A 12,190-nucleotide genomic window follows, 5' to 3' on the forward strand; every position below is an offset into this window, starting at 1 on the left:
TCTTATCAAGATTGGGGGGATCAGATTGCATCACATCAGCATTGACTAACTTATTTAGGACTATTTGTTGAACATTGCTCAATGCCAATATGTAATCATGCGCCGGAGTCCGTAGGCGATGTGCAACCGGCTGAACTAGTATATACCGTCACACAACTACTGCACCTAATGTGCGCCTTTGTGGAGGCCGAGTGATAAATCAGCGATACTACTAAATGTTATTATTCATGATATTCAGTCTCCTCATTACACTCTGCCGGTAGAGGATGTAATTCCCCCGTCCACCACCAATTCCTGCCCCGTGATATACGTTGCCTCATCCGACGCCAGAAACACTGCTGCATTAGCCACATCCCAAGCATCGCCCATGCAACCCATGGGTACCTGCGCATCCCGCTTCCGCATATATTCCTCCTCATCGCCGCCCGGCGCATATCTCTTAGCCAGCTGCTGCGTATAGGGAGTGTAAATCAACCCGGGAACGACTGTATTCAGCCGCACATTCTTGTCCGCATAAATGATGGCCGTTGCTTTTGTGAATTGCATGATTGCCGCCTTGGTAGCCGAGTACGCGACCTGCGGCTTGCCGATGAACCGTAACCCCGCAATGCTCGACACATTGACGATCGAGCCTCCAGTGGCTTGCTTTTCCATGATCGGCAGAACGTGATGACAGGTCAAATAGATACTCTTGAGGTTCAGATCGACCTGTGCGTCCCAGACGTCTTCCGCCATGGTAGCAGGACATCCGGGCTCGGATTTGCCGACGTTGTTAACGAGGATGTCGATGCGACCGTGTTTCTGCATGCAGGCATCCACCAGGGCTTTCACGGAGGTCGAGTCAGTGACGTTGGTTTCCTGAACGTCGCAGACGCCGCCTGCGTCTTCAATGCGGGCTTTGGTGCGCTGGGCGGATGCCAACGAGCGGTTTCCGCCGTAGATGATGGCGCCTTGTTGGGCCAGTTTGGCGGCGATGGCGGCCCCGATGCCCCAGCCTTCGTCGCTGGTTTGGCCCAGCCCGGTGATTAGGGCCACTTTGCCGTCCAGTCGGAGCATTATAAAGATTTTGTCGAAGAAGTAATAGGAGTCAAAGGGCAAGACAACAGAAATAATCAAAAGGAAGCTTGATTGTGAAGGGCGTATATAGTCTGGTCTCTTGCTATAGCCCTGAATTGCTTGTGACTTGGGCCGGCTCTTATCAGTGCTTATCGGCAACGGATCTGATCCGCCGGCCTCGGATGTGCTCCGTTCCGCATCCGCCAATGTGTAATTGAGAGCATTGCATCCTACCAAGAGGGAAGGACTCACGTTATTCCTATAGCCACATTGGCAGCACATGGCTGGTCACACGTAGCACACTGAAAAATATTAGTTGTGACGTCCCATTGTCTCCGGGGTTGGCAGGGGGAGTGACAGGCAGATACTATGTATGAGTGGAACAAGGAATGGAACGGATAGTCCGAGCGGGCCACCGGGTTTTCGCCGCCCGTCCAAATCTTCTTCGCGGCAACCTTCCGGTTGCTCCGACCGGTCCATTGCGTGATGACGTACAGCACCACATTAGGTCAGGCAGGCCCAAGCTACTTCTAGTCATTTCAGGTTCCATGGACTCTCCCAGACGAGCTCGCAATCGCGCAGCCTGCAGACGCTGTCAGCGCCGTAAAATCCGCTGCGATGGCATCAGCCCGTCCTGTGGTGCTTGCCAGAAATCCGGTGTTCCTTGCATTAACGATGGGAAGCAAGAGGTTCATCGCTCGTTAGTTACTGCCTCAACGCTCTGAATCTCATGGCTAGCGGTAGACTAACAAGGATAGATACATTGCAAGCATGGAAAATAGGATAAAATGGCTGGAGTCGATTGTGCGAGATAGGTGCGCCAATGTCGACCTGACCAATTGGCCGGAGAGACACTCGGAGGCACTGGATGAGTCGACGATAGAGGGTAACAATCATAGTGATGCATGTCCCCGAGAGGGGCAGGATGATCCACAGGACATTACTCAAGCCACCCTGCCCACGCCGGATCAATCAATCTTGCAGCCCGCCACCATGGTGCAAGAGCCGAACCAGGCAGTCCTACCCACTCCAGAGCATTCGACATCCCATTCTGCTCCAGTCCAGGATGAGCCGCATCAGGCCCACGAAATTGGCCTGGTATCACTTTCCCGTGGAGGTGATCCACGCTACATCGGCCCTTCCAGCGGCTACTTCTTTGCAAAACGCATCTTCTCCAATACTGGCTGGCGCGGAAAACAGGACTCATCCTCCCTCGGCAGTGTCTCGCACCTTCCGGTCGAACTGCTGAACCCCCCAGCTCCGCTGCCACCACAGAAAGAAGTGGCTGTGGAACTCTCCACCACATATTTCCGGACAATCCATCTGTTTTACCCATTCCTGCACGAGCAACGCCACAAGGAATTGCTGGACGAGGTATATAGAGCGCCAGAGGGGAATCCGATCAGCACGTTCCGAGTGTATATGGTATTGGCAATCTCATCTCTCAACCTGTCCCGTCAATGCAAGCTACATCTCCCGGTGGAAGGATACTATGCGTCTGCGATGAAATACGTGGACTACGTCTGTCACGATGGGTCAATGGCCGCACTACAGTGCTTATTGCTGTTGATGGTCTACGCGCTGTACAACCCATCCTGCAATGTAAACATCTGGAACCTCAATTACCAGTGTCTCGCGAGTGTGATTGACTTAGGTCTGCAACGCGACGTCCGAGCTTCCCCGTCTTATCAGATCTCGCTATTCACGCAAGAGATGCGGACACGCGTGTTTTGGGTCGCATACACCTTTGATCGCACGGTTTGCACCATGATGGGTCGACCGATCGGATTGAGGGACGAAGCGTGCGAAATCAGGGTAAATAAGCACTTTCCACTTCTTTCGAGATGGTGCAAGCGTATACTGAACGACAACAGTTTCCTCTCGATATCCCCGACAGTAACCTCATGAACCGCACCGTCGACCAACCCACATCTCTTGAAGCGCCATCGCACATGTCGTACTCAATTCACCTTTTCAAACTGGCACGGCTAAACTCCGAGATAAAATACGTCATGCACAGCATCTGCCGTGACACCCCAGCCTATGCGTACCCGCCTGTAAAAGACATCTTCTCATGGCAACGCGACATGGTCAGATCTCTGCAAGACTGGTACTCGGCGGTGCCACAACATGCAAGAGACCCAGACACGGGAATGACCCTGTACTGCCATTCGAAGTACCACGAGACGATGGTTCTTCTCCTCCGACCCAGTCCGGCCATTCCTACACCCGCCAACGAAATGCTAGACCTCTGCTCCCAGCACGCTTTTCTGCTGCTCCAATCCTTCGGGGACTTGTATGAAACAGGAAGACTCCTGTACAGCCGACTGGCAGTCCACGCCGTCTTCCTCGGGACCCTCGTCCTCCTCCACGGGATCTGGAAGTTGCCCGAAACCGCGACAAGGTTCCGGATCGACGAGCTGATTCTCCGCTTCAACACTGCGCAGAGTATTCTCAGCAGCATCGGTGAACACTGGGCGGAGGCTGCCAGCGCCCGAGACTGTATCGCTCAGCTGTCGAATGTGACCGTGCAGCGGTTGCTCAAGAGCCAGACGAGCCAGTTCGAGACGTCGCCGGCTCGGCAGCGCCATCGAGATACTGGGCCTGTTGCTGCTGTCCAGCAGCTTGGCTATTCCAGAGGTAAAAATGCGCAGGGACCGAGTTCTGGCTCTAATGAAGAAGAAGGTCCCGCGCTGCAATGGCCGGCACCGCTACCAGCCTCCGCTCCGTCCCCGCCTTCTGAGTTTTTGAATCTGTTCGATGATCTCTTGCGGTGTGACTTTCAGGGCAGGAGCGGTGTTTCCGATCTTGATGGGTTGATCAGGGAGATTTTCAGCAGCTCTCATGCCGATGCCGAGAATTGAGGTGAATATTTTGCCCAGGGCTTCTCAGTGATCAAGATTTCGCTTTCCTGTATGATGAATACTGCGCATGGCAGCTTGACCATCTCCCATACGAAGTGATTGAAGCTCAATTTCAAACCCGCCTAATCTTTGTTGGCCGACATTATGAACCCGGATTTGCAGCCACGATACAAACCATGTAAAACAAACCCATGGCGAAGAATGCCAAGACCCGCGCGGCAAAACCCGACGGCAAGAGCCGAAACAACTCGGAAGCGTTCCGTTCCCGTCCCTTCAGCCCCACCATAACAATAAGCAGCGATCAACCAAGCAAATCTAATACAAATTTACCCCAACATTCACACAAAAACGATCCCCCCGCACATACACCCAAGATATTAAGTCTTCCTTTCTCCTACACACCAACCACGATCGGCTCAAAATGACCACCACCAACCCAACAACCGACCCAGCCACCATCCTCGCGCACGTGCAATCCGTCAGCGCCACCCAGCGCGCCAACAGCCCCATCTACGCGCACCTCCTGGCCGACATGACCATCACCGCCGCCACGGAGGGCCAGATCCACGCGACCATCCGCGTCGCCCAGCCGCATATCAACTCGAAAGGAGGACTGCACGGCACCATGTCCGCGTGCATCGTCGACTGGGCCGCCGGGATGGTCATCGCCACCTACGGCGGCAGCTACACGGGCGTGAGCACGGACCTGCATGTCTCGTATGTCGCCTCCGCACGGGAGGGCGACACGCTGGAAATCACCGGCCGGGCGATGAAGGTTGGGGGCACGATGGCGTTTCTGTCTGTCGAGATCTGCAAGGTGGTTGAGGGGAGCGGGGAGAGGGTCGTCGTTGCTACGGGGTTGCATACTAAGTATGTTAAGCAGCGGGCGACTTAGAGTTGATTTGTTGTGTCTATGGGGCAGAAGGTACTAGATGTTCGGTGCTTTAGGGGTGAGATGGATGATGTGTGATACGTGAGGAGGATCCAGATGTTTAGTGATGGTATAGGAAAATGGGCGGCGACAGTCAAGAATGTATATAAAGTTCCTTTTCAAAGGTCTTTGATCGTGGGACTTGAAACCCACACTTTTTTGTTCATCAGGCTTTTTCTGTCAAACATTTGACGATGAATCCGCGATCGACCGATGTTCGGGCTTGAGGCAGCAGGGAAGAGCAGTGCTCGAAAGCTGCACGTATCCGTCTCAATCGCGGTTGATTTCGACAACGGGTCCCGTATACTCCTTTCGCGCCCAGATAACATAATACACGGTGCTCAGCACGCTAGTCCCCGCCGTCCCCACGACCGCCCAGTTCATTGTGCTGGCCGTGGGATTCATTTGGTCCGGCCAAAACGTGAAAAACACGCCCACCGTCAGATAGACGACGGTGAAGCCATTGACGAAGACACCTAGCACGCCCCGGATGTGGAATGGTCCCCAGGCCAGCGGTGCCCCGGGGGTATTGACCAAAGATTCCATAGTGTGGCTTGCAGAGTCCCGGATGCCGCCCGTGCAACGCTTCCAGATTAGCAGCGAGGCGGAGATCAGGTAGGAAGTGTAGAGAGAGCTGACACAGAGAGAGACGACGTCGCTCAGAACGGCGGCGGAGCCCAGGATGATCAAGGCCAAAAGCACGGCGGCTACTGTGACAACGAGAATGGAGTATTGAGGGACGGCTTGGGAGTTGACCTGAGAGTTGGGTGTTAGTGGGAATGGTAAAAGGAAGATGGAACGCTGGATGAACCACATACCCGACTCAGAAAACGCCAGCCAGGGAGACCGCGATCTCGAGCAAAGGACCAGACCATACGAGAGGACGAGGCCAAAGAGCCAACAGCCGTGGCTGTGACTAGGATGGGCACAATAGCGCTCATCACCGTGCAGCCCCCAATGGAGCTGGTGGCTGAGCAGAACACCTGCATATACGGGTAGCCAGTCGGGGATTCAAGTGCCGTCGTGACATCCGTCATGGTGAACAACGTGCTTAGGACCATGCCGAACCCCAGAAGACCGTTGATCAAGACGGATGTCAGAATGGACTGCGGTACAACTCGCTCCGCATTGTGGATTTCCTCACTCATCTACAACAAACATTAGCGATCAGCCGAATCTGCTAGGTGGCCGAGACGCTAACATGGACAGCGGCGTCGGCGCCTGTGAAAGAGAACATGGCTCCTGTCATGCCGACCATGAAAGCCAAGCCTTGTGTCTGGAAGCCTCCATCGTTCCTGAATTCACCGAAAACATCGGCGGCGGGATTGTGACTGCCCAGGTAGAGGAGAGGAATGATGATCGCGAAAAAGCCAGCAATGTGGAGGATCAGAACAAACCCCTCGAACTTCGGTAGCCAGGTGCTGGCGACCGCGTTGACGAACACCGCAAAAGCCAGAATGGCATAGAATAACAATACGGTCTGCCACGGTGCAGGGATATAGGAACTGTGATTTAATACAACCAGGCCCTGAATCTGGGAAGCACTCAGATAGCACGTTGATGTAAATGCGCCAAGCCAGCCAATGACGATTAGCCATCCTAGATGAAAATTCAACAATTGCTCTTCCGGTAATAAAAAAGACAGAGAAAAAGCCAACCCACCTGTAATGAAACTGAGATACTTTTGGCACGATACCGGAGACATCATCGAAACCCAATGGTATTGTCCACCCGAGGTCGGCGCCCTATACAGGTCAGGTCAGGCTACTATATCGCGGTTGAGTGTAGAAAAGCACATACATTGAAACCAATTCTGAAAGTGTCAGAAAAGTCGAGAAAGTGCCCAGCCAGACGACCAGAAAGCTATACACGGTACCGGCAGGGCCTCCACTGTACGATCGTTACCGATAAGATATCTAGCAGATGTAATAGCGAAATTGCGACACGTACTCTTCGAACGAGATGATAAACGTTGACAAGATCCCTTCCCAGGAAGCCAGAATAGTGCAGGAGAAGCCCAAAATGGACAGGAATCCAAAGCGACGTTTGAGAATCTGCTTCTTTCCCACCCGGCCGAGACCCTGGTCATCCTGAATACGTTGTTGACTGGTGCTGGCGCCTTTCGTGTCGTCGTGCCGATCGTAGAGAGAAATCGGCTCCTGCATGCTGACTACCGTGAAGTGCGTGCGTTGCCAAGATGTCACAAAACAATCTAGAGGGAGCTGAAAGACAAAAGTCAAAGAAGAAAACAAAAAGGAGGACCAAGAGGGAAAATTCGGGCTTATCCCTTTTCCCACGCTGTGGCCATTAGCCGGTCAAATGGAATCAGAACGACCGAATCGTCCCTTTCCCAATAGAGGGGCAACAACCCTGTCTAGTGGCATGCGTGGTCCCCTGCTCCTCCGGCACCGCAGTGAAAATTCAATTTACTAGAACGAGCGGGTGAAACATATCGGATGATAGCCTATCTTCCGGGTCAACCCTGTTTGCCCGGGTAGGGGGTGGCAAAGACACTGGAGATCGCACGGAAAATATCAAGGGGGTAGACCCTCTCTAGGTAATTCCCGCGCGTTATCGCAGTAGGCCAATCTCGATGCCTAGGATCACAAGCATCAAGCCTCTTTTCTAGGCATATCTGGGACGGTGCTTTTGGGTGTCTAAGGGTTGTTAGTGTCAAGGCTTTTGTGCCAGTCATAAATTAAAAGAGTGGACTCCTACTGGGTCGAGGCGCACTAGTTCACTAGGCCACTATGCCACTATAAAAGGACCGGATCAAACTAAGTCAGACTGGCGCACGCGCGCCTTGCCCCACATTCCCCTTTTCTGCTAAGCTTCTCTAAGGTCTTGTCAAACCTTGAAGCCATGGTGGGCTGCGCTGCTAACTAAAAAGTTAAACCTAGCGCCGCTCTCGACTAGAATTCGACTTCCCGTCGATGCTGATTGACTCCGTGGTGGAGTTCGGATCATAATGCTCTTCTACTGTCCACGTCATAGTCTGTCGAATGATTCGGCTCTGGCTGGTCTGACTGATGCTATCGTCCCACTCTCGCTGTCGGTGTCCAGTAATCACTGTTGGATCATAGGCCGATCCCTGCAGTTCCTTGAGCTCATGTGCGATGTTACCTTTCTTTCTTCCCGGCCCGGACTCGTATTGTTCATGCGTCGAATTCTGACCGGGCAGGTGATACAGTCGTAGACCTGTGGACTGCAAGCCATCCATGAAGGGTTTCAGATGTGGAACGGATGCGACCACGATGGCTAGACATTGTACCAACTGAACGCAGATGGCCACCTTCCAAATGACAAGTAGAGGCTCATTTTGGGTTGCGTCGATTTTGCCTCGATACACAAGCTCTAGCACAATTGCGGTCACCACTCTAAGCCACAGGAGAACATTGTCAGTTTGCAACACAGGAAAGTTGTTCAAGAAGCAGAGATTATCGACTCACAAGGCGCGAGTGGAGAAACACCCAATCACCACGGCTTTCTTCGTGCGTCTCATTTGAATCTTGAAAACAACGAGGATGGGTAATATCATCAGAGCGCATTCCGTCAGAATGTTGGTTATCCCAAAATAGTGCCACCATGCGTCCTGCTTTCGGGGTCAACCTGAGAAGAATGTGGAGAAACTGAAAGTGAATATCAGTTGCAAGCCCCCTTACCCTGTCAAAGCATGCCTGAGTGAGCCAATTCCACGGTTTGGTGAGACCGCATTGGAAAGCGACGGCAAACTCTGCAGTCACTGCCCATATTGCAATCAAGACGATGAGACCCCATTCGACTTTGCGAGTGCGCTGCATTAAAAATGTCATGAATGTCAGTGAGCTGAGCTTGGCAAAGGTAATACATGGGATGTAAAGTAATTCGGCAGCGTAAATGGCCTGCACTGCCGTGTCAGTTCGTTTCTCGCATGATGCTGGGAGCAATCCGTCGCACCTTCAAGGCCACTGCAAGCTGATTTTGTGAGGAAGCTTTTTGCTCTTGACCGTAACCATTGCGTGCCGCAAGAGCAACACATGCTGTCTGTAGTACTCCGAATATCTAGTTCATTGTTCGACAATTTAGCGATCGCAACTTAGGTCGCATGGGAATCGAGGTCAACTCACAAGAGACATCGATATCAGGTAATCGTCCGTCGTCAGTCTCCGGACGATAACATACTTGATCAAGAGCCGTACACCTCCGGAGAGCACGGCGATCACCATGAAAAGCCATGCGAGGATTCCGATGATCGGGGAACGATTTGTGTCCGTAACAACGATCATGGCTGTTGCTGGCGCTGTTCATGAGCGGCACATTGCCAGTAAACAGGCCACCAGAACGACTCATAGAGAGTCTAGAGGAAGGGCACTACAAACGAGCGACCACCGTGTATATTATTATTTGGTGCGTGTCTCAAATCGTGGTGGATCGGGGTTTTGGAGAAGAACCGGGGGTTCAGCCCACACAATCTATTAGGGTTCGGTGGTTGGTCTGCGCCGCCGCGCCGTCGGGCAGATCCCTGCATAATGTCATTCCAATTTAACTAAGTGTGACCTTAGTATCTCAGCCCACTTCCTGCCTGGGAAAATCTCGGCGAATCTATAATAATCACACGGAAAGGATTGTAAATTAAGCCAAGGCTGGTGCAACGCTATTGTTCTTTTGTTAACCTTTGTTCGCCCGGCCTTCCCTTCTGACGCTACTGTGTCGTCCTTCATTGACTAAAATCAGAAACAAAATCAAAGAGCCGCCAATTATCCAACAGACGTTATGGAATCTCCATTTCGCGAAGGAAAAGCCCCCTTTCAGTATGTGCATCTTTCTGAGCCTGCTCAGACATGGTACCGCGTGTACGGAGACATCACGGTCAGCACCCCTTTGGTGGTGCTGCATGGAGGACCAGGGTTCTGCCACAATTACCTGCTTCCCCTCGCCGATCTAGCTCCCAAACGTGCGGTCATCTTGTATGACCAGATTGGAAACGGGCTGTCCACGCACCTTCCAGAAAAACGTGGCGATCAGGCTTTCTGGACGGTCGATTTGTTTGTGGCAGAATTGGAAAATCTGCTCACCCACCTGGACATTACGGGTAACTTTGATCTGCTCGGTCATTCTTGGGGTGGGATGCTTGGGGCCGAGTTTGCCATCCGTCGACCGGCCGGGCTGCGACGCCTGGTTCTTTCCAACGCCCCGGCCTCGGTGTCGCTGTGGCTGGAGGCTGTCAATCGGCTCCGTGCCACGTTGCCTCCGGAAGTCCAGGCAACGCTCAAGCGATGCGAAGACGAGGGGCAGCTTGACTCGAAGGAGTATGAAAATGCCACGATGGCTTTTCTGGCACAGTTCTCGTGCCGGGTGGACCCCTGGCCGCAGGACTTCGTGGACAGTATCGTTTGGGCCACGGAGACGGATTCGACCGTTGCGTCTACTATGTGAGTTTCCCTGCCTTCGCCTTGGAGTCTGATTGAGAACTGACCGAGACAGGCTCGGACCTTCGGAATTTTGGATTGAAGGTAACCTCAAGGACTGGAGCGTGCTGGATCGACTTCGGACCATTCAGGTTCCCACAATGCTGATCAATGGGAAGTATGACGAAGCACAAGATAGTGCAGTCGAGCCGTTCTTCTGGGGAATTGACAAAGTCAAATGGATCACTTTGTCTGGAAGCTCTCACTGTCCTCAATTTGACGAACGGCAGGAGTATCTCGAGGTTATCGATCGCTTTTTGGCTTCATCGTAGCGGTCTGTTAATCTGATTTTGTGCGGAAATTCACGACATGAAGAGCGATATCACAAGCATTCTGGCACAATTTGATGGGTCCACGTTCATTCAATTGAACTGGTTGCGGTTGGTCTTGGGGGTTGAGAAGAATTTGGGCACCTTCGGCACCAACCACTTACACAGTCCGATGATTTTCGGATTTGGAGAATAGTATCGGACATTGGCACACCAAGTTGTACATTCGCCGCCCTATAAATGAAGGTTAAAAAATGAATATTTTACATCGTTCCCAGTTTTATCACATTGCCTCAACTCAAGACAGCAGACAAAATGCTCTGCCAACCAGAATCCATAATCTTCCTCTCTCGCAACCTCAAACTATCCGCGCACCTCTACGCCCCCAGCGCCGACGCCCCGTCCCGCGCCGGCGCCGCCATCATCATCGCCCACCCCTGGACCTCAATCAAAGAGCAATCCCCAGCCAACTACGCCCGTCTTCTCTCCGCCGCAGGCTTCACTTGCCTAACCTACGATGCGGCCTACCAAGGCGCCTCCGACGGCCAACCGCGCCACCTCGAAGACCCCGCCCAGCGCGTCGAGGAGATCAAAAACGCAGTTACCTACCTATCCAACCGGCACGGCATCGACCCAACCAAGATTGGGGTCCTCGGGATCTGCGCCGCGGGAGGCTACGCCTGCTTCGCCGCGCAGACAGACGTCCGCCTCCGCGCCGTGGCGACCGTCTCCGCCGCGTGCGTGGGCACGCTCACCCGCAGGGGGTTGGAGAAGGACTCCCCTGCCTCGGAAGCTCTCAGGATGCAACTCGAGCTGGCCGCGAAGGATCGGAGTGGTGAGGGGGAGATACCTCCCGTGCAAATGCTGCCGGAGCGCTTCGAGGATCTCCCCGCGGAGTGTCCGGCTGCGATGCGCGACTTCGCGTCTTATTACTGCACGGCGAGGGGGTTCCATCCCAGGGCGGAGGGGCTGTGTTTGCCGCGCAGCTGGGATTTGATGGCAAATTTTGAGGCGTTTCGGTTTAATGCCATGATTAGTCCCAGGCCCTTGTTGATGGTCGTTGGGGAGAAGGCGGTGTCGAGGTGGTTTAGTGAGGAGGCGGTTGGGCTGGCTAGCGAGCCTAAGGAGGTGTTTGTTGTCGAGGGGAGCACCCATGCGGATTTGTATGATAGGGTTGAGGTGGCTGGGGGAAAGATGGTGGAGTTCTTTGGGGAGTATTTGGTTTGATCGTTGGGGTTGTTAGCGGGTTGGTTGTTGCATAGTAGCTGTTGCGGTGGGATTGCTTTAGTGCCTACAATTTATCAATAGAAAGGGCTCATCTTTCTCGATTTGGAGGTTGTATAATCATGCTTGGAGAAGCCGGAATATCATAGCTCTTGGTGGTGAGGGTGTTCATAGCCACATGGACACCGATCCCAGCCTGGACACAGCCCACTGGGCTATCTGGACCAATTTATCCAGTACCACCAAGGAAAAAGTGAGCAGCAGAAGCAATGATCATGCATTCGCAGTTTGCCAAGAGATGCACAAACAATAGGGTCGATAGCAAGTGGTCTGAACGTGCTCCACAAATCAAAATCAACGGTGCAGTCGGGGTTCACAGCCTTCAGTTTAGTCACTTGG

General features: G+C 53.1%; 7 protein-coding genes across 7 annotated transcripts; 4 read left to right on the forward strand and 3 right to left on the reverse strand.

Moving 5' to 3' along the window:
* Window positions 1-246: 246 nt before the first annotated feature.
* BO97DRAFT_398029 (SDR family NAD(P)-dependent oxidoreductase) lies at window positions 247-1,151 on the reverse strand (the record flags this gene model as incomplete). The annotated part of the gene is made up of 1 exon (XM_025694166.1): window positions 247-1,151. Exon 1 carries the CDS (start codon window positions 1,054-1,056, stop codon window positions 247-249), a length of 810 nt encoding a protein of 269 aa, XP_025547618.1. The 5' UTR covers window positions 1,057-1,151.
* A 676-nt stretch (window positions 1,152-1,827) lies between these two features.
* On the forward strand, window positions 1,828-3,920 carry BO97DRAFT_428291 (fungal specific transcription factor domain-containing protein; the record flags this gene model as incomplete). Its single annotated transcript, XM_025697275.1, has 2 exons — window positions 1,828-2,871; window positions 2,931-3,920. The coding sequence occupies 2 exons, from the start codon at window positions 1,828-1,830 to the stop codon at window positions 3,918-3,920; spliced, it is 2,034 nt and encodes a 677-aa protein (XP_025547619.1).
* A 10-nt stretch (window positions 3,921-3,930) lies between these two features.
* Window positions 3,931-4,968, forward strand: BO97DRAFT_202271 (PaaI family thioesterase). Its single transcript, XM_025690538.1, has one exon. The coding sequence runs from the start codon at window positions 4,342-4,344 to the stop codon at window positions 4,813-4,815; it is 474 nt and encodes a 157-aa protein (XP_025547620.1). The 5' UTR covers window positions 3,931-4,341; the 3' UTR covers window positions 4,816-4,968.
* On the reverse strand, window positions 4,808-7,203 carry BO97DRAFT_446114 (GABA transporter). Its single transcript, XM_025698617.1, has 6 exons — window positions 6,802-7,203; window positions 6,652-6,741; window positions 6,514-6,596; window positions 6,053-6,450; window positions 5,670-5,999; window positions 4,808-5,607 (listed from the first exon to the last, which is right to left on the reverse strand). The coding sequence occupies exons 1-6, from the start codon at window positions 7,014-7,016 to the stop codon at window positions 5,122-5,124; spliced, it is 1,602 nt and encodes a 533-aa protein (XP_025547621.1). The 5' UTR covers window positions 7,017-7,203; the 3' UTR covers window positions 4,808-5,121.
* Window positions 7,204-7,569: 366 nt separating this feature from the next.
* Window positions 7,570-9,223, reverse strand: BO97DRAFT_408306 (uncharacterized protein). The gene is made up of 5 exons (XM_025695823.1): window positions 8,958-9,223; window positions 8,788-8,892; window positions 8,514-8,732; window positions 8,301-8,443; window positions 7,570-8,228 (listed from the first exon to the last, which is right to left on the reverse strand). Exons 1-5 carry the CDS (start codon window positions 9,114-9,116, stop codon window positions 7,748-7,750), a joined length of 1,107 nt encoding a protein of 368 aa, XP_025547622.1. The 5' UTR covers window positions 9,117-9,223; the 3' UTR covers window positions 7,570-7,747.
* A 380-nt stretch (window positions 9,224-9,603) lies between these two features.
* BO97DRAFT_437569 (proline-specific peptidase) lies at window positions 9,604-10,570 on the forward strand (the record flags this gene model as incomplete). Its single annotated transcript, XM_025697856.1, has 2 exons — window positions 9,604-10,262; window positions 10,315-10,570. 2 exons carry the CDS (start codon window positions 9,604-9,606, stop codon window positions 10,568-10,570), a joined length of 915 nt encoding a protein of 304 aa, XP_025547623.1.
* An 82-nt stretch (window positions 10,571-10,652) lies between these two features.
* Window positions 10,653-11,935, forward strand: BO97DRAFT_202447 (alpha/beta hydrolase). The gene is made up of 2 exons (XM_025690539.1): window positions 10,653-11,793; window positions 11,863-11,935. Coding segments are annotated over exons 1-2 (912 nt in total). The 5' UTR covers window positions 10,653-10,882; the 3' UTR covers window positions 11,864-11,935.
* The last annotated feature ends 255 nt before the right edge of the window (window positions 11,936-12,190 follow it).

Source organism: Aspergillus homomorphus (assembly GCF_003184865.1).
Source record: "Aspergillus homomorphus CBS 101889 unplaced genomic scaffold BO97scaffold_47, whole genome shotgun sequence".
In the NCBI taxonomy this organism is placed as follows: domain Eukaryota; kingdom Fungi; phylum Ascomycota; class Eurotiomycetes; order Eurotiales; family Aspergillaceae; genus Aspergillus; species Aspergillus homomorphus.